The following is a 19237-nucleotide window of genomic DNA, read 5'->3' on the forward strand; positions in this document are numbered from 1 at the left end:
ACTGACACCTTTTTTTTACAAGGAGTCATGTTTGCATAGACCACAATACCTGCAGTCATAAAGGGTAAAAAAACAATTATATATATTTTTTTACTGGCAAATGAGGTTCCAATGGTGTAAATGCTTACCCCGAGCTCTCATACTCTGATGGTGCATTGTCTTTGAGTTGTGCGCCTTTTGGCGTCATCTGGTCCAACACCATGTGAGACTAGGCTCTAAGGAAAGCTGTCTCGGGTGTGAACCAATCAACTTCAAGGACAGTGCATACATTATCAGAGTTGTGTTTTTGTTTGCATTATGACTGCAGGTATTGTGGTCTATGCAAACATGACTCCTTGTAAAAAAGGTGTCAGTTTTGTTGTCAGATAGAAGGGTAAAAAAACAATTATCGAAGATGAAACGCTCAAACTCGCTCAGTTTTCATTGCGCACAGATTTGATTATCTAAAACTTTAAACGTCTGCCCTAAACGTTCTCGTTAACAGTTCCATAAATATTACCTTGATTCACACCGCACACACACACACGAAATAACATTTCCATCTTGATTTTGTGCTGTACAAAATATACTTTATTAAAAGACATTATACTTGCGCACTTTCCGATTAAATTCCGAGTGGGCGTGCGGCTTTAAGAGCACTCAAGCGTGGAGAATGAGAGCTCCAACCAAGCCCGTAGTGGTAACCCTGCCTCTTTGTAAAACTCCACACACACACACGAAGATGCACCGAATCTCTCTAAATTTCTGCCGCCCCATTATACGATTCCACTTCGCGTAAATATTATAAAGTACAATAATATATATTTTTAAAAAGTACTATTACACTTCACGTAATATTATAAAATAAAGCATGAGAAATTTAAAATGTTTTCAAGTAAAGAATGTACACTTTCCTTTGTAAAACACAAGTGTATCTATTCTGGGCTCCGTTGGCCTCAATTTCCTAATACAATTTCTGCTTTTGAAGAAGTTATTGCTTAAACAATTCAACTGTCATTAATTCATCGGCTGGGTTTACACTTCCAAACAGGAGCCTTTATCTTTTTGGTTCTTTCGGTAAAATCACGTAGAAGGGAAATAATAAAATAATAAAAATAAAACATTAAATAATTCTCACGACGTTTCGGCCACAACGCAAGCAGCCGTCCTCAGGCGAAGAACAGGTCTGTCGGAAAGACAGACCTGTTCTTCGCTGTCTTTCCGACAGACCTGTTCTTCACCTGACGGCTGCTTGCGTTGTGGCCGAAACGTCGTGAGAATTGTATTTTATTATGTTTTATTTTTATTATTTTATTCTTTCCCTTCTACGTGACTTTACCGAAAGAACCAAGAAGATGAATCCCTGCAGTCACGAAAGCTTTAAATCGAAATTTAGGAGCCTTTATCTTTGTTACTCCACTTCCCCATGGCAGATCTTTGTCTCCATCTTCCCTCTCATCCTGTCCCATCTTGAGCCGATTCTTCACTGCACGGCTCCTTCTGTCAATTGAGTCAAGCGGCATCCTTCTCTTTCTGCCTCTTGGCATCTTTCCCCAAACACCCAAACTTCCATCGCTTCCGTCGTCGGAGTTTTCACATTTTGGAAAGTGGCGAATTCACATCATTTTGTCCCCTTTCTGGATTGTTCTACTTAAACGCCTGTCTCTCCTCCTGAACCTGCACCAGGTTATCCTTCCGTTCTCATTCACTCTCCTACAATGAGTTCGAGTAACAGAGGTATAAATATATATGTCCTGATCTCAAGTGAGAGAAACATATTCAATTCACGTGCAAGTTTGGATTATTTCCACGTCTGTGCTTTATGCTGTTAATACCTGTCACACCCCCGCATCCTACTTCAGACACAAACCTAATTCCCCACAAAGTAAAATAAGATGTCTTTAGGCAGCTCGTGATTTCGCGAGGGGGGCGGCGGGGGGGGGGGGGGGGTCGGTAGCAATTCGTTTCCGATTGTAAACCCAGTGATTAGTCACCTTTGTGCCGGCTGGAGCAGGGTTGCACGTTCTCACGTCACGACCGTCAGCCACCAAATAGTCAAGAAAGCGAAGACGGGACAACGGCCGCCAGTTATCCTGACACTTTCAGTCCTTTTCAAGGCTGCTGAACGACACTCGGCCCTGCGTGCAAGGGCCTAAGCAAGGAACCCTTGCCTGGTCACTGCGGGTTCGGAGAAGGCAGGCTGCATGCACGTGGGAGCGTAGTACAGGAAAACAACATAACCCCACAGCAGCCTATGCCCCACCTGTTTCACCTTTGGCGATCGCCCATCGTAGCGCTAAATCAGGATCAATTCTGCTTAGCATCTGATCGATTAGGGGTCGAAAGTATATTTGTAAACAATGGGATTGGCTGTCGATGCAACACTCTTAACAGGACAGGTCTTATATATTGAGACATTTTGGTGGATTCTATCCAGGAGTGACGTACTGGAGAAAACGGCACCGCCCAGAGAAGACCCACACACACACAGGCAAGGGGACAATATGCAGAAGATCCGCACAAATACATTCAAGGACCCACCGCTGTACCGGCATCTCCTGGTTACTTTGCAACCCTGCGACATCTGGTGACCGACTATTACAGGCTCAAATCTGCTTCGCTTCTGATATGATGAAATCGAGCACAATACAATGTGCCCCCCCCACCCCCTGCAGTGGCAGGCAGGAACGCTGACAGATCTGTTTCTCAGTCTTTCCTGCAACGGACCTTTCGCATTAAACCTCAGTCAGCAGCAGTAAAAAAAACACCCTCCATAAAAAGAGTTTTTTGGGTTAGTTCAATAGGTATAAATGTGTCGTTAAACCTGCCACCACCCGACACAGCCAATTAGGTTTTTCACGTTAACAAAACACGCCAATTCGTTACTAGTACAACACACCGGTGTGTTGTCAGAGTAAACCCACAAGATATACAATTCGAGTACGACGTTTCGCCGGTAATTACGATTTTTTTTTTTTTACTAATTGACCGTTTCGGGTGGTGGCGGGCTTAACGACACATTTATATATACTCGATCTAACCCAAAAACCTCTTTTATGGATAATGTTGGTCGCGAAAGCGTCCGTGTTAAACTAGAAACACCCCGTTGGTATTTTAAACGAACCTGTTGTCCACCCGTATAAGTTCACGAGAGCAGCCATCACGTTACACATTAAACAAGGTTATGTATTCGTGCAATCGGTGCACGCGCCGCATAAACATACAGCGCTGTGGCTGGGACCCTTGGACCAACCTCCGCCCCCCTACGTTGTCCTGCAACATTCCACATTTACTGGAAAGTCGGGGGTCAACGTTGCACGAATGCGCTGCCCTGCCTACACAAATATTGATGTCACCCTTTCCCCCTCTCTCCCAGCCCCCTCTCTACCCCCCATTATTTTAGTTAAAACTAAACAATTTTTATTTTACCACTAAAGGTCCACTTAGCTCTGTGGCTCTTTTTCGGAAGCGACCTGGCCACAAATGATAGTTCAACGAAGTGGCTTAATCACGTGGAAATGTATCGCAGCCAAATACTCTTTTAAACGCATCATTCTAAATGTGGAGGTGAAAAACCGAAGAACCCGGAGAAAAATCCACGCGACCACGGGGAGAGAGAGAGACACGCAAACTCCAAATATGCAGGCGTCAGGGTTGGGATCGAACTCACGACCTCCTGCATATCAGGCGAGGGAGTTAACATCTCTTAGCCACCGTGGCGTCCTTCATCTTTCCCCCCTGCGCTTCCCTCCCCACGTAAGCGTTCAGGTTCTCGCTCGCACGGTCCCCACGTGGGGTGGAGGCAGGGAGCCCGCACCCCCGGGTTTTTCTCGTTTAGTTTCTACCCCCCCACCCCCCTTCACCCTCCACCCCCCATCCCTCCACCCCACCCCCCACCCTTGTACTGTGACCGGTGCTTTGTACCGAGCTCGTGTTGAGTCGCAATAAAAAAACGACAAAACGTTGCCCCCGTTTCTCACGGCCAGTGACGAACGCCGCTGTGATCTTTCGGGATAACCTGGGCCCACACTTTCATCCGGGGCGGACCCTGTCACAGGGTGAACTTGGAAATGGGGACGTACGTGTGTGTGTGTGTGCGCATCGAGAAATGGCGCGGTCAAATTTCCCGGCTGTAATAACTTAAATAAGTGGCGATGTGTAACTAATAAGGAATTACTATTTTAACTTAAAGTAGTCAAATGTCTTAAGTTTTTTCGGTAAAGTCACGTAGGAAAATAATAATAATAAAATAATAATAAACGAAATTAAATCACGACGTTTCGGAGGCAACACAAGTATCCGTCTGTGTTGCCTCTGAAACGTCTGGATTTAATTGAGTTGTTTTCATTTATTATTATTATTTTATTATTATTATTATTTTTTTACCTATGTGACTTTACCGAAAAAACCTAAGAGTATGAATCCTTGCAGTCACGAAAGCTTCAAATCTAGAATTAGTCAAATGTCACCTTTTCGCTTTCTGTAATTTTACCAACAGAGCAAGGTTGCTGCGTGAGTTTTCGCGGTCGTGCTGCACGGCTCTCCGGCGTGTTTTCGGAGTCGCGCCGTGCGCCGTTCGGCAACGATGTCCCGACGTTTCGCTCCCGCCACGCGCAACTTCCAAATCCCTGAGGGAGACTCCCAGAGCAACGTGAAGTGGAACGTTGGGGTTACAAAAAACCTGATACGCATCGGAGAGCAACCAATGTCTTTTTCAAGATAATTTCTCCATTGTTGCCTAAATATGGGGGTGAGAAGTCAAGCCAACAGAGCCTCACAGGGCACGGAGTGTGACTGGTGGTGCCGTGTTGCTGCTTCGGCAAGGCCTGGTTGCCAATGGTCGTGAAAACGAGGCATAAGTGCACAGCGGTTAGCCGAGGGATGCATAAGGAATTAGGAGAGGGTGGGAAAAAGGACGAGTGCGGGACACAGGAGTGGGGAGCAAAGGCTTGTGGGTAAAACCTGGAGTGCCGTCACTATTTTACGTAAGTTCTCACGTGCTTTTCTGCGCTTTTTGTTACTTTAAGTAAACACATTCGCCCTGGTCCAAAAGCCACCAAAATAACAATAACAATGTATACATACTTTCAAGATACTTCCATGACAAAAACTAAATGCATGGCTTTTAAAGTAAAACATTCCGTAAATCTGGTTGCAAATGTGCAAAGATTCAGTTAAATAAATCAACATCTTACATCATTCATACTTCTTTGATCAGGTCATGTCATTCCCTTTGGAACTTCAGTATGAAAACAATATAATTTTTTTAGACAAACACCTGCATTCAACTGGGATTCAGGCAGCATCATCATATGTTGCTCTGATTACAATTTTCAAGATTCAGAAACTTCCCAGCCGTAGTCGACAACTGAACCTGCTCAAATTTCATGTCCCTCCTCCGTGAGAGACCATCTACACGACGCTTTGATGAGACCTTCCCATCTTGAAATGGAAGCTTTCTGGATTTGGAATGGCTCACAATGTATCGGGGGGGGGGGGGGGGGGGAAACAATAAAAACGTCCTTCTGGAATTTGACGAAACAAACCGATCGGCCAGCTGGATTTCAGGTGCGGCTCGCACGGCTGGCCTTGCCACGGCGTCCCCGACAAAAAAAATGTCCGGCTGGCCGGCGTCAGCCGAGGTCACAGCTCTTCGTGCCGTCTCTTGCCGGGCCACCTGGGGTGGTGGAGGACCTTGTCCGCCGCCAGAATGACCATGCGCATGAACTCGGCCACGTCAAACGAGTAGTTGGTGAACTTCGGGTGCTCCCCCATGGTCGGGTGATGGCCCTGGAAGGAAATGAAAGCAACAGCACAAAATCTTCTTGGTTCTTTCGGTAAAGTCACGTAGAATGGAAATAATAAAATAATAAAAATAAAACATAATAAAAAAATTCTCACGACGTTTCGGCCACAACGCAAGCATGAATCCCTGCAGTCACGAAAGCTTTAAATCGAAATTTAACAGCACAAAAGCGTTGAACTTCTCAACCGATTCCTGCGGACCGGCGTGGGATGCAGACGGCCCGGGAAGGCTTTAATCCAGCAGTGGATTGACCGTGGCGGATGACGACGACGATGATGAATTGTAAAGGCTTCCTTCGCGAGTCTGACACAGCCAAACACTTCCCATCCAGACGCCAAACCAAGCTCAACCCTACTTAGTTTCCAAGCCGAGCCGAGAGCGGGCGCACGAGTGGCTGAGACTCACCTTGTCCTGCGGGAACACCAAGTTATCCTTCATCCAGGTCATGTAGTGCACACCGCGCAGGTTAGCCAGGTCCATGTAGCAGTGGCGGTCGTCGCAGTTGTGGCTGGGTGGGACCACGAGGCATGGGGTTAGCTCGGCAAAGCTCTCTCTCACCTGCGCAGTAACACGTACATTACTCCTGTCTCAAACACCCAAGTGGTTTATGTAGGCACTCAAAAAACCCATCCTGTTCTAACAAACTGCATCTGTTTTAGCTCCTTCTCACAACACCCCTCCCGTGCGTTATGCAAATTACTGCCCAGTGCACAGAGTCCTCTGTATGTGTGTATGTTGAACATCTTTCGCACCGCATGTAGCCAACCGTGCTAATTGGAAGTGCGGAGGTGGGGGGAAGGATAACAAAATCTACGACCTCCGCATTGTCACCTACTGCGTGTGTCTGTGAGGTACACTGATCGCGGAGTAGCTGGAAACAGTAGCAACTGTGTAGAATAAATAAGTAATAATAAGATTTCGATTCAGATGGATGGTTTATTTCAGCAGCAAGGGCCCTGTTTCATGGGTGTCCTGCAACGGTACACAATAAGACGACACAAGCTCCCTGTCTTATAAAAGACAATCAAAAACATTTACTTGCTGGGCACAGTGACATACCCCTCTAAACCAAATTGGTGGATCACACGGCTGTGTTTTTTGTGTGTGCGTGTGTGTGTGTTCACCCAGGGGTTGTGGGGAGCGGTAGTGTAGCGGTTAGCGCGCTGCGCTATGAACCTGGCGACCCAGGTTCGATTCCCGCTCACGGCCAACACCAGTGACGATTATCTGAACCGGTCCTGGGCTTCCCCTAGGTCGACTAAGCCTTAAATGAGTACCTGGTGCGGTGTGTAAACATCGCCACTGGGGAGACAAAGGCGGTCGGGCGTGGTGCTGGCCACCCACCCCCTCGTGTACTGTTCCGGCCTTCATAGGTGCTCGCTAACAGCACTTGCCCCTACAGTCTGTTAAGGCTATACGGGGGATCTTTGTTCACCCGGGGTAGGGCTCACCGAGCTAGACCGGATGAATAACAGCAAACAATTATAAAATAATAATCTAAAAAATAGTAATCTACCACCACCTACGGCTGCAGCGCCTGAGAACACAGCGATGGCTGTTAAGACGGTACCGGACAAGCGAATTAAACTACACGGTGGGCAACGTGAACAAGGCTATAAATGTTGTGAAACTGGCAAACCAGCTGGGCTTCAGCGTGGCCACGAGATGGCACGGGAGCATGATGGTTTGTGAACCGGATTTTACGAAGCCTCTTTCTGGGTAACTCTGGTTTTCTCCCAAAGAGAAAGTGGCCAAACATTCCAACTCAGAATCCCCCTGAAAGGGACTACTGGTACTCACTAATGCTCTCCTACGTAAAAACAGTGGCAGATGCGTGTTTTTGTAATTATTTGTGGTAAAATTTGTAATGGCAGTTTTTTTTTTTATCTAGGTCACAACAATCAGAATCTAGAACTTAACTCAAGTACTCTTCAACGGTGCCCAACCGTTCAATAAATCTTAAGTTTTCGTGCACTTTATTCAACCAGGAGATGAAATAGGTGGCCATGCGTGCGGGGCTACGGGGAACTCACAGCTCGAAGACCACGGCCCAGTCGGGGAGGAAGAGCAGGTGGGTAAGGCCAGCGCCGTGCATGCCGATGAAGATGTCCGAGTTGTGCGTGACCTTGAGCTGATCTACAAACCCAATTTGCCTGCGGCGCACCGCAGCAACAGCAGCAGCAGCACAACGAACGAACGAAGAAAAGATGACAAGATCATTAAGCGAGCGCTCACTATGAGCTACGATAGCTGGAGGATGCAGGGTCGGGGCGGTGGGACCTGACGGCAGAGGTCGCAACCAGGTACCCGATACCTGTACCCTACCCGATACCCGGCTACCCGTACCCAGCCGGGTACGGGTACGGGTACCCGTTTGCGACCCTGGTGCGGCCGGGTACGGGTAGGCCGTGAGTCACTGGTGAGTAACTATTTGTCACTCATTTCCCAACGTCTTGCCTCTTCTCACAATTCAAGTTCCTAGAATCAACCGACCCGCGCCTGCAACATGGCTTCATCCCAGAGGTCGCAATCAGGTACCCGATACCCGTACCCTACCCGTACCCAGCCGGGTACGGCCGGGTACGGGTACCCGTTTGCGACCCTGGTGCGGCCGGGTACGGGTACGGGTAAGGAATCAAAACCCGTTTGCGACCTCTGGCTCCTGGTGCAGGGAATGAAATGGGATCCCCCCCGTCCACCTTCTCGCCTCTTCGTACCCCCTGGCCTGTTGGCCCCAGTGCAGTTGCACCGCCTGCACACCCGATGGCTACGCCACCAAGTTAGTACAATACAAGTTGCAATCACAACTTCTAAATATGACTGCATGTCAACAATACTCCTTATAGAAACAGCGAACAGATATATCTTACAAACAGGAAGGTCTTGAGACTGGGTGATTGGCCACTGACACAAAACGATCGCGCGAGACGAGGTGTCGCTCTCAAGCGTGACTGCGTGACACAGGTAAATAACCCATCCTGCAACGAGGCTGCTCTCCGTGAGTCTGCGTGAGCCTGCAGGATTTTATACATCAGTCCTTGTACGCACAGAAATATCAACTGGCACGACGTAAAGTTTTAGCCGCTATATTTGTTCAACGCTGGCAAAAGAGCTCCTTGTAAATGACGTTACTCTGTATAAAAACTTTAACTCAATATTATTATTATTAATATACGTGCCTTGCAATCAATGGGTCATTACGTGTTGTCGATACAAAACGACGCCCCGTGTCGCGGGCAAAGCGGCTCACCTGCTGTTGAAGTCCACGAGCCGAACCTCCAGCCAGGACACCGTCTTCATGGCCTTGATGAGCTGCCGGTGACAATCGCAGTAATCAATCGGGCTACTGGCATCGTCTGGGGCGGCAGTCCGATGGCACAGTGATAAGACTCTCGCCTGGTAGACAGAAGGTCATGGGTTCTATCCCGACCCCGGACGCCTACTGTATATTCGGAGTTTCTACGTCTCTCCTTGTGGTGGCATGGATTTTTCTCCGGGTCCTCCGGTTTTTCCCTCCACATTTAGAAAAGTGTGTTTAGAGTATTTGGCTGCTATAAATGTCCACGCGATAAGCCACTTCGTTGAGCTGTCATTTGTGGCCAGGTCACTTTTGAAAAATAGCTACATAGCTCAGTGGGCCTTACTTGGTATAAATAAAAATAGTTTATAGTTTAGTTTAATAAACTCGAAAGTTCTTTGTGTGTGCAGTTTGCATGCTCTCCCCCTGTTCTGAATGAGTTTCGTCTGGGTTCGTACGATGCATATGGTATTGGGCCAAACATCCCAACGCGGCAAAAATGACCTGAAAATTACTGACTTGGGATGACACACTGCAACATCAGCCAAAAACTGTGAAAGTGCAGCAATGTGTTACTCCACGTCAGTGAACAGCCGCATCCACAGATTTTCACAGAACCACTGGTATGTAATTTATTGACCCCAGAGGGATGATAGGCTCGGAGGTACGGGACTTTCTCACGTAAAAAAAACCGCATATTTCTCGCATGAAATGCCAAACTAAATATGGTGGGATTTGCTTTTGCACTCGTTGGCGACCAGACTGAGACCATCAACTCGCACCATTTGAGAGTGTTGTATAGTCATGCGTGGTTCAAACTCAATATTCGAATCCGTGATCTCAGCAGTGGTGCTCTGAACCCTGAACCAATCAACCCTTCTCCAATTCAACGCATTTGTACCGTAGGTGACATTCTCACAAAATGCATTAACTCGCTCATCTCACTTGCAGTAATGCAATATTTATACTGGTAGGAACCTCCTGGTTACACCAGCCCACAGGGGATTATTGTGTCCGTCGTGCAGAGAGGGGCTGGGTGGGGAGGGGCTGGGTGGGCAGGGTGGAGCTGGGTGGGGAGGGTGGGACTGGGTGGGGAGGGGCTGGGTGGGGAGGGTGGGGAGGGGCTGGGTGCGGAGGGTGGGGCTGGGTGGGGGGTTGGGAGGGGCTGGTCACCCCGTGGTGCCCTTATAAAACTCAACGTTTAACCTACTCACGCTGGCTTGTGCCCGCCCTCACAGTCGGCCATATTTGCGGAATACACCACGCCGCCGTTGACCCTGGCCATTGACCGAGCAACCCAACGTTCCTACCAGCTCCCTCCGCAGGAATGTGTTATCTTGGTCACCCATCCAAGTAATGTATGTATGTGTGTTAAACGTCCTTCGCACCGTACGTAGCCAACCGTGTTTATCGGAGGTGCGGACATAGCCCGGCCTTTCCTAGCCTCTGTGACCCGACCAAGTCAGGCCACAGAGCTGTAGACACGACTGCCAGTGGGTCGTGCGTCAGTGTGTGTGTGTACATGAGCGTGTGCACATCGTCAGGGTAGCCTCACCTCGTCCTGGTTGAGGATGCGGCGGAACTGTGTGCTGCGCGCGAGAAGCGTCACGCGCACCTTGTCAGCCTGCAGCCGCCACTCAAGCGCAGCACAAAGACAAAGGTCCCCCACCCGTGTAGCCTTAACAAACTGTTGGGGCAAGTGCTGTTAGCGAGCACCTATGAAGGCAGGCACGGCACACGAGGAGGTGGGTGGCCAGCACCACAACCGGATGCCTTTTTCTCCCTAGCGGTAATGTTTACACACTGCACCAGGTACTCATTCGAGGCCGAGTCAACCTAGGGGAGGCCCAGGACTGGTTTAGATAATCGTCACTGGTGGTGTCCGTAAGTGGGAATCGAACCTGGGCGGCTGGGTTCGTAGCGCAGCGTGCTAACCGCTAGACTACCACTCCCCACACTCCCCAGCATACGACGCACACACACGCATCGCACTGCGGTGATTAATGTGTCAAAGCAACAGTGGGTGGTAGGCTACGTAACGATGCACTGGATCATCAACTGAAGCCCAATGGAGAGACAAAGCCTTTGCTCGGTGAATAATGAATTTCCATCACCGGCTCAGGGCCAACAAATGAAGATTCATACCACCCCGTTACTTGTTTTGACAGGAAGACACTTTTAACTTTTCAATGCATGACACGGCTGAGCGCCCCCTTTGCCGATCTGGGAGAGCTCCCTCTGGGCCAAACCGCTTGCAGGGCAACATTGGCCTTGTACAAAGCACGCGTCGTGTGTCGTGCGTCATGTGTCATGTGTCGTGCGTTATGTGTCATGTGTCGTGTGCTGTGCATCAGGTATTGTGCGTCGTGTGTTGTATGTCGTGTGTCATGTGTCGTGTTTGTTGTGTCATGTGTCGTACGTCGTGTGTTGTGCATCGGTGCGTCGTGTTGTGCACCGTTTGTCATGTGACGTGTGTTGTGTGTCATGCGTCACGCGTCATGTGACATGTGTGCACGGGGATTCGTCGCGGGTTCCTCCGGGGACCTTGGGCCACTCCTGCGGGACGCGGAGACGGTGCAGCACGTGCTGGGAGAAGGCCCGGAAGAGCCCCGTCCCTGAGCAGGTGGGAACCTGCACACAGACGCCCTGGGGTCAACGGCCACTCGCTCCCCCACCTGCCGTCTGGCTAGCAGGCACTCCGCCGTTTAAGAGATGTTTGTATTGTGACGTCCTGGTTTCTGACCGGAGATGTTCGAGGCTGAAAAACGTCGAATCCAACAGCCGCTCAATCTCGGTTGTGAGAACTGCTCCTCGACTGGCCCGCGAGCTAATAATGGTAACGATTGGCACGTCATCACGCGCCGCTTGCACGCGTCACAACTTCACGTGAACTGTGCGCTGAACTTTATTTCGCGCCGTACGTAGCCAACCGGAAGGTGTCTCACGGGTCGGGCTCGCTTGTGTTTGGCTATGCCTGGGTGTGGTGGAGAGCTTCACGACAAAAATGTGGCAAGATCAAAAATCGATTATGAATAATATTGCCTGCTAAAAAAAGAGCATATTCTTTATTCGATTAAAAAGCGAATTGTAAAATCGACAGTTTCTGTTGCGTGCGTGGCGACCACCATGCACAAACACGGCGCTGTAGGCTGCTGCGGGGGGCTAGGTTATTATCAGAGAGCAGTGCGGCACAATCCACCGTCAGTACTCGACTGTATTGTACCGTGCTCCAATGTCGACGTGCCACATGCCTCCACCAGCCCGCACTGACCCCATGTGGTAAAGTACGGCCGAACAACCTCCACAAACAGCGTGAGAAGGGCCCGCCCGCCCCATCTAGCAGTGGATTAACAACAGGGACGCGGATGTGCATGTGTGCGTGTGTGCATTATCTCGGCCGTGTGCGTGCGCTCACGAGGGGGGTGTTGTAGAAGAGGCCGTAGCGCATCCTGGGCAGCAGCGGGAAGATGGCCTCCCTGAAGCACACCTGCGCACGGCCACGGGGACAAGGGCACGAGACGCCACTCACACTCGCACCGCCGCGGTGGCTAGGAGATGTTATCTCCCTCGCCTGGTATACAGGAAGTCGTGGGTTCGATCCCGACCCTGACGCCTGCTGTATATTTGGAGTTTGCATGTCTCTCTCTCTCCCCGCTTCTGAAAAAGAGCTACATAGCTCAGTGGGCCTTATCTAGTAAATAAACATTTTACTTGGGCTGCTTCAAACAAAAACAACCGGAAAATATCTCTTCTACAATGACAATAGGCGGATGGACTAAAGTGCAAACTGCTTCGTATTTTTGTTTGCATTTGTCCAAACAAACTCTTGTCTATAAACAGCCGATTGTCCGTAGACTTTTTTTTCTTCTGTGTACTAGAAGAAAATAAGAGACAGCTGTCTTATTCATGCTCTTCTCATAAATCCTCCTGTCCTCGGAGAACTAAAGGTAATCTGTTTTTTTTTTCATGTAATAATTCTCTAATATTTGAAGAATATTCTGGCAAAATAATTACATCAATAGGAGCCCAAATTAAAAAAAATCGAGCAATATTAAATAACCCGGATTTGTCTTCTGTATTTGTCACTCCCACCTCAAACTTAATTTGGAGCTTTCGTGACTGCAGGAATTACTCTTTCTTTCTGTCGGTAAAGTCACGGTATAAAGAGAAAATAACAAATTAAATAATAGCATAACAATTAGGTAGGGTGTTGACTGTTATGTTAGCCGACTCTCTGTGTTGTATTGCATGATATTTCTAAGTTTACTATGCTTGTTTTCTCTTTCATTTATACCTGATGATGATTGCTTGTGTTGCAATCGAAACGTCGTATGCTATTATTTAATTTGTTATTTTCTCTTTATACCGTGACTTTACCGCAAGAACCAAAGAGTTACTTCCACCTCTTCAGCGAATATGGATAAATTGTATGGGTTGACAGGTGTGCACGAGGGTTGTTTAAAGATACTTCACCATGCTGGGGAGTGTGGGTTGGTGAAGAGGGGAGTGCCAGGGCTGGTTCCGATATCACTCGAAATATGAAAATTATCATTATCACTCACCGCACCTTACTGCAAAAACGTATTTTTTCACAATACGGATACTCCTCTACTTACAAACACGTTAGGTTCCAGAGGTCTTACTCTTAGGTTTTGTCGGTAAAGTCACGTAGGTAAAAATAAAATAATAAATGAAACTAAATCAATTATTGTGATTTAATTGATTTATTTTCATTTATTATTATTATTTTTACCTACGTGACTTTACCAAAAAAACCTAAAAGTATGAATCCTTGCAGTCACGAAAACGTCAAATCTAGAATTCCAGAGGTCTGTTCGTAAGTCGATTTGTTCGTAAGTCCAACTTTGCTCCTGTCGATTCCAAACGTGTTGTACGGCGTGTACACTAAACACGGAGAACGGCTTTAAAAGTTGTATAATCTCCTGTAGAAGTAGATGCCAACTGCTTCTTCACGTTCTGAAGATGTTGATGCCACCACCGCCATCTATCGTGCAGCGGTGGAACTTAAGACTCTCGGTCCGAACAGGCAGCTGGACAAGGTTTTGATTTAAAGCTTTCGTGACTGCAGGGATTCATATTCTTGGTTCTTTCGGTAAAGTCACGTAGAAGGGAAATAATACAATAAAAATATAAAACAATAAAAATTCTCACGACGTTTTGACTGCAACACAAGCAATCGTCATCAGGTGTGAAATCCACAGCAAGAAAATTTGTGGATTTCACATCTGATGATGATTGTGTTGCAGTCGAAACGTCGTGAGAATTTTTATTGTTTTATATTTTTATTATTTTATTATTTCCCTTCTACCGTGACTTTACCGTAAGAACCAAGAATATGGACAAGGTTTGTTAGCGTCTCTGAAAGTTCGTAAGTAGAGGAGTCCCTGTATCGTTATACTTCTGACGATGCCGTTAGCGCTGACCACCGTGACCCCAGGGCGAAGCGCGTACCCGCTTCTGGTCGTAGTCCTTGAGGTGGGTGATGTTGAAGTTGGTGAAGGCACTCCAGGTGTCGCTGAAAAAGTCTCCATAGCCATAGAAACTCTTCAAGAGCACACGCACACACACACATTCACAGAGTTGCATCAAGATTCCCCGTGGGGACTAAGGTGCGGTGAGCGAGCACATATTAAGGCTGGCACAACATGCGAGGGCAGTGGTTGTGTGGCCAGTGCCATCCCCGACAAAAATTGTCTTCCCAGTACAACAGGAACTCAGTTCAAGGCTGTGCTGTACGTGCGGATGTTGAACTTCTTTCGCACCGTACGTAGCCAACCGTGCTGATCGGACGTGACAAGACTAAAGCGGGCAGTGGGGGGTCGCGGCCGTGCGCTCACCGTGTCCCACATGACGATGTTGACGTCCTGCGAGAAGGAGCCGTTGATGTGCTGCGAGATGTAGAGGTTGACGAAGTCGCAGAAGTGGTGGTACATGTTGACTCCTGTGGGCAGCGCGCGCATTCACAGTGTGCAGATTAATCTTGGCCGCTGTGAATTTACACACGCTATAAGCCACTTTTTGTTGGGCTATCATTTGTGTGACGGGTGGCTTCCGAACAATAAGTGAATAGCTCGGTGGGCTTAATCTGGAAAGATGGTTTAGTTTTATATGTTTTTAAGTCATTTATTTACCTTTCCTATACTTTGCGCTCCTATGTTTACATATCGCACCAGGTACTCATTTGAGGCTGAGTCGACCTAGGAGAGTCCCAGGACCGGTTCAGATAATCGTCACTGGTGTTGACCATGAGCGGGAATACACAACAACAACCGCCATTCGCCACTAAGTGGCGGTGGCGTCACCACGACGCCTGTGCCAGGCCACACATACACACGTACATACATACACACGTACATACACACATACACACTACTGTGTCAGGCCGTCCCTCAGTGTTTATCAGAATCAGGACTGGAGCAGGGGGTCGACAACCAAAATAACAAGAACGTCCATTTTTTGTTCGAATTCGGTAAAAAACAGAACTCAATATTTCGAGATCCGCACAGCACTGTGGTGAATTCGAGACGGAGGTCCTCAAATAAACGACGTCACTGCACAGCTCTTGAAGAGCCGCACGCGGCACCGAAGCCGCAGGTTGCCGACGCCCCCTGGGCAGGAGGAATGCGGCACGATGGGGGCCGCTTTTCCGAGCACCTGCGTCGAGCTTCATGAAGTAAGTCGGCGTCTCCACCACCAGGTCGCAGCGGCCGCTCTCCTCGGGCTGCCGCTCCAGCTGCGTGAAGCTCTGCAACTCCGCAAACCTGGGGTGGGGTGGGGGGGGGGGTCAGGGGGGGGGGTGCAGAGACACCGGCACGAGGAGACGTTAAGCCAGGGTTTTGATTTGTGCACGGGAGATGTTCTGGGTTGCTCGTAGACTGGGGTTGGCCCTAGTGTATGGGTGTCTGACGCCCGGCACGCGGGCCAGACTCGGCCCCCCAAATTTTAGAAAAATTGAACTTTTTAAAGATTGTACCTAAATTCAACCTGAATTTAAACCGGAAATTGAAATGGGGGATTTGCCACGCCCGATGCAGTGGTCCAAACAGAGCGGTGTCAGGCATCAGGAAGCAGGAAGCAAGCAGCCACAGCACTCGGTGAGTAGCTATACATATCATTTGATTCATTACGTGGGTGGTTGACGTGAAATTAGCCATCGTTTTTTGTACAGCCGATGTTGAACTTCTTTCGCACCGTAGACTCCACATATATTGAGGAGCTAATACTGTGTGTTATCTTGGTGTGGTCTGGGACTGTTTTGTAGTTGATGTTATTGTTGCCTTGCTAAATCGGACTTGCATAATTAAGTAACGTTTGATTTATTTATAGTTAGTGACTTGCTTACCATTATCTCTATTTTGCACTCCTGTCGCTTACTGTTGTGACTCGCCCGACCCGCACCCACACCGGACACGTGGGGGAAAAAAGATCTCTCACAGCTGGACCGAAATTCCTCCTCCGGAACTAAGATTTCCCCCCCCCCCCACCGATTCCAATTCTGACGGGGGCTGGACTGTCAAAGGAGATGGACGAGGGGGGGGTGGTGGTTGGGGTCTGACGGCGAGCGACGGTGAGCGGTGCGAGCGGCGCGACCGGTGCTCACCACGACTGCAGGGGGCTCTTGTGTTCGCCCTCAGCCGCCAACGCGTCCGCGTCCAGGTCGCAGCGGCCGCCAATCTCCCCGGCCTCGAAGAAGTCTTCGCTAAACCTGGCCACAGGAGGGGAGGAAAAGCGCGGTCACGGAAGGCGAGTGATTGAGTGATTCGCTGCGAAACCCGCCGATGCCGAGGTTCGATTCCCGCTCGCGCCCAACACCGGCGGCGATCACATGAACCCGTCCTGGGCCTTCGCCAGGTCCAACGCAGCCTCGTAGGAACGCCTGGTGCGGCGTGTAAACATCAGCATTGCGAAGGCAAAGGCGGCCGGGGCGTGGAGCTGGCCACACCACCCCCTCGTGTGCCGAATCGGCCTTCGTAGGTGCTCGCCAACGGCGCTTGTCCCACCATCCTGTATGTCGCGATGTAGGGGAACTTTATCTTTGTGCACGTGGGTAGTGGGGGAGCAGTGGCACATTGGTTATGGCACTGCGCTATCAACTCTGAGCCGTGAGTTCGATTCTCAGCCACAGCTCCCGTTAGCGGGGAGTGACATCAGTACTGGTCCTGGGCTTCCTCTCGGTCGACTCTGCCTCAAATGAGTACCTGCCATAGTGTGAGAACATCAGCACCAGGGAGACAGTGAGCGCTTGCGAACAAGCGCTCGCTTTGTGCACAAATGTAGGCACGCAATTACATAAATGGAGGATCATGGGCCATCGTGTCGTTCAAACCTAAAAGGTGTCACACGTGCTATTACTCAACTGCCGTATAATCATGAGAATTTGCATAGTTTCCATTAGCCGTGACGATTTCAAACCTGCCATCATGCAAATCTCCACTTCAGGTCGTCGCGCGACCATCCAGTTTTACCTGAATTAAACCAGGCCAGCCGCGACTCGTTTTCCTGCATCTGGCAAAAGAATGTTCTTCTTCAGCGAAAACATAAACACTCTTTCAATGGTTTCGTTGATAAATGAGTACGTGACGGGCGTTTTTGGTCGTCTCCACTTATTTCCTTGATTGTATCTCCTTCAGTCGCCACCGAACTGCACACAGCGCGACTGTACGAACATTGCACCATCTCAGCAATGGTGAATTCAGTTTGTGGGTAGGTGGAGCCAGTGCCGGATTAACCTAGTAGCAAAAGTAGCTACAAATGCTACGGGCCCCGCACTTTCAAGGGCCCCGCGCTAAATGCTTTCAAGTTATCAATTCCGGTTCAGTGATTCTGCACTTGCTCTATTACTATAGTACTATACCGCCTTCCGCTTTCATGAACGACTTGGTGTTTAAGGTTAGTGACTTGTCGTATTATCTGGCTGTATAGCAAATGAAAAAATACGATTACTTTACTATGCAAGTAAAACATTTGTGTTTGAATATGTACGTGTTTTTATTTAGGGCCGCTTTATAACAAATGCTACAGGCCCCGCACTAGCTTAGTCCGGCACTGGGTGGGTCCTGTTACAAAAATTGCACCAACCAAACCGGTGGCTGACAACAATCATGATGAGCAAAACTGGTAGTGTGATAAAACTAAAATCAGCGTAAAATGGCTTAATATTAATGCCGATTTCGATTTAAAGCTTTCGTGACTGCAGGGATTCATCTTCTTGGTTCTTTCGGTAAAGTCACGTAGAAGAGAAGTAATAAAATAATACAAATAAAACATAATAAAAATAAAACATAATAAAATTATGTTTTATTTTTATTATTTTATTACTTCCCTTCTACGTGACTTTACTGAAAGAACCAAGAAGATTAATGCCGATTATTTAAACCTCGCCGAGACCTTTACCAGAGAATCTTACGTTTACGATATTTTGTGAATTCCTTCATTGACTGTGTTTTCTGTAAAATAAACAAATCAGGAATGTAATAATCTTACCCACCCACCCGAGGGATTTGTGACTTGTCAAGTTTTGGGGTCTTTGATTCGACTTGAGGATCAATTCCTTTTCGTATCATTTGGCATTGTTTCTTGTTTGCTTCGTCTTGTGTGTACAGTTGTGTTTGCACCACCACCATAAATGCAACGTGGGCGTTTAATTTTCTGAAGGATATGCAAAAATAAAGCACGTAGTTTCGCTAGCGTGATTCGATGCATGCGTCTTGAGTGTACAAATCAATGGTAATCAACGTGATTACAAATAATTACTTGCCCAGAGTAAACCCACCCTTCTAGACAGATAGCAGTCAAACTCAAAATCCGCCGCACAGATAGACTGTCACAAACCCACATTCTCGACTGCCCTCGACGGACACCATCATCATCCCCCGCAGGTGGGCGACTCACACAGGGGCTCCATCAGTGCATGAGCCAGCAACTCTGCAAGCGAGGCTCTGTACTACAAGTGAGCATCACGGCACCACGTCATCGATGATGGACTACTGCCTTGTCCCATCTGCCTGTCTATTCTGCACTAATCTCATCCGTTACGGCCTGCGTCGTACGCACCGCCCGTCTTGCCGTGTCAATTCAACTGCGGCATCTGCGCATCGCGATCCTCGCACCCAGGAGGCTAGTTCGGACGAACG

General features: G+C 48.5%; 1 protein-coding gene across 3 annotated transcripts in view; it reads right to left on the reverse strand.

Moving 5' to 3' along the window:
- Positions 1-1228: 1228 nt before the first annotated feature.
- EOGT (EGF domain specific O-linked N-acetylglucosamine transferase) overlaps positions 1229-19237 on the reverse strand; it is a 35735-nt gene continuing 17726 nt past the window's right edge. For all 3 annotated transcript variants that reach the window (XM_061551841.1, XM_061551840.1, XM_061551842.1), the window contains 11 exons: positions 16705-16809; positions 15759-15865; positions 14942-15045; positions 14556-14648; positions 12499-12570; positions 11628-11714; positions 10639-10707; positions 9036-9097; positions 7819-7938; positions 6191-6293; positions 1229-5769 (listed from right to left, as the gene is read on the reverse strand). In XM_061551841.1, the coding sequence (XP_061407825.1) occupies positions 5623-5769; positions 6191-6293; positions 7819-7938; positions 9036-9097; positions 10639-10707; positions 11628-11714; positions 12499-12570; positions 14556-14648; positions 14942-15045; positions 15759-15865; positions 16705-16809 (1069 nt within the window). In that variant the 3' untranslated portion in view covers positions 1229-5622. The remainder of the gene's footprint in view (positions 5770-6190; positions 6294-7818; positions 7939-9035; positions 9098-10638; positions 10708-11627; positions 11715-12498; positions 12571-14555; positions 14649-14941; positions 15046-15758; positions 15866-16704; positions 16810-19237) is intronic.

The sequence above is a fragment of the Lethenteron reissneri genome, chromosome 15, assembly GCF_015708825.2.
Source record: "Lethenteron reissneri isolate LAM-NWPU_2019-01 chromosome 15, ASM1570882v1, whole genome shotgun sequence".
In the NCBI taxonomy this organism is placed as follows: Eukaryota; Metazoa; Chordata; class Hyperoartia; order Petromyzontiformes; family Petromyzontidae; genus Lethenteron; species Lethenteron reissneri.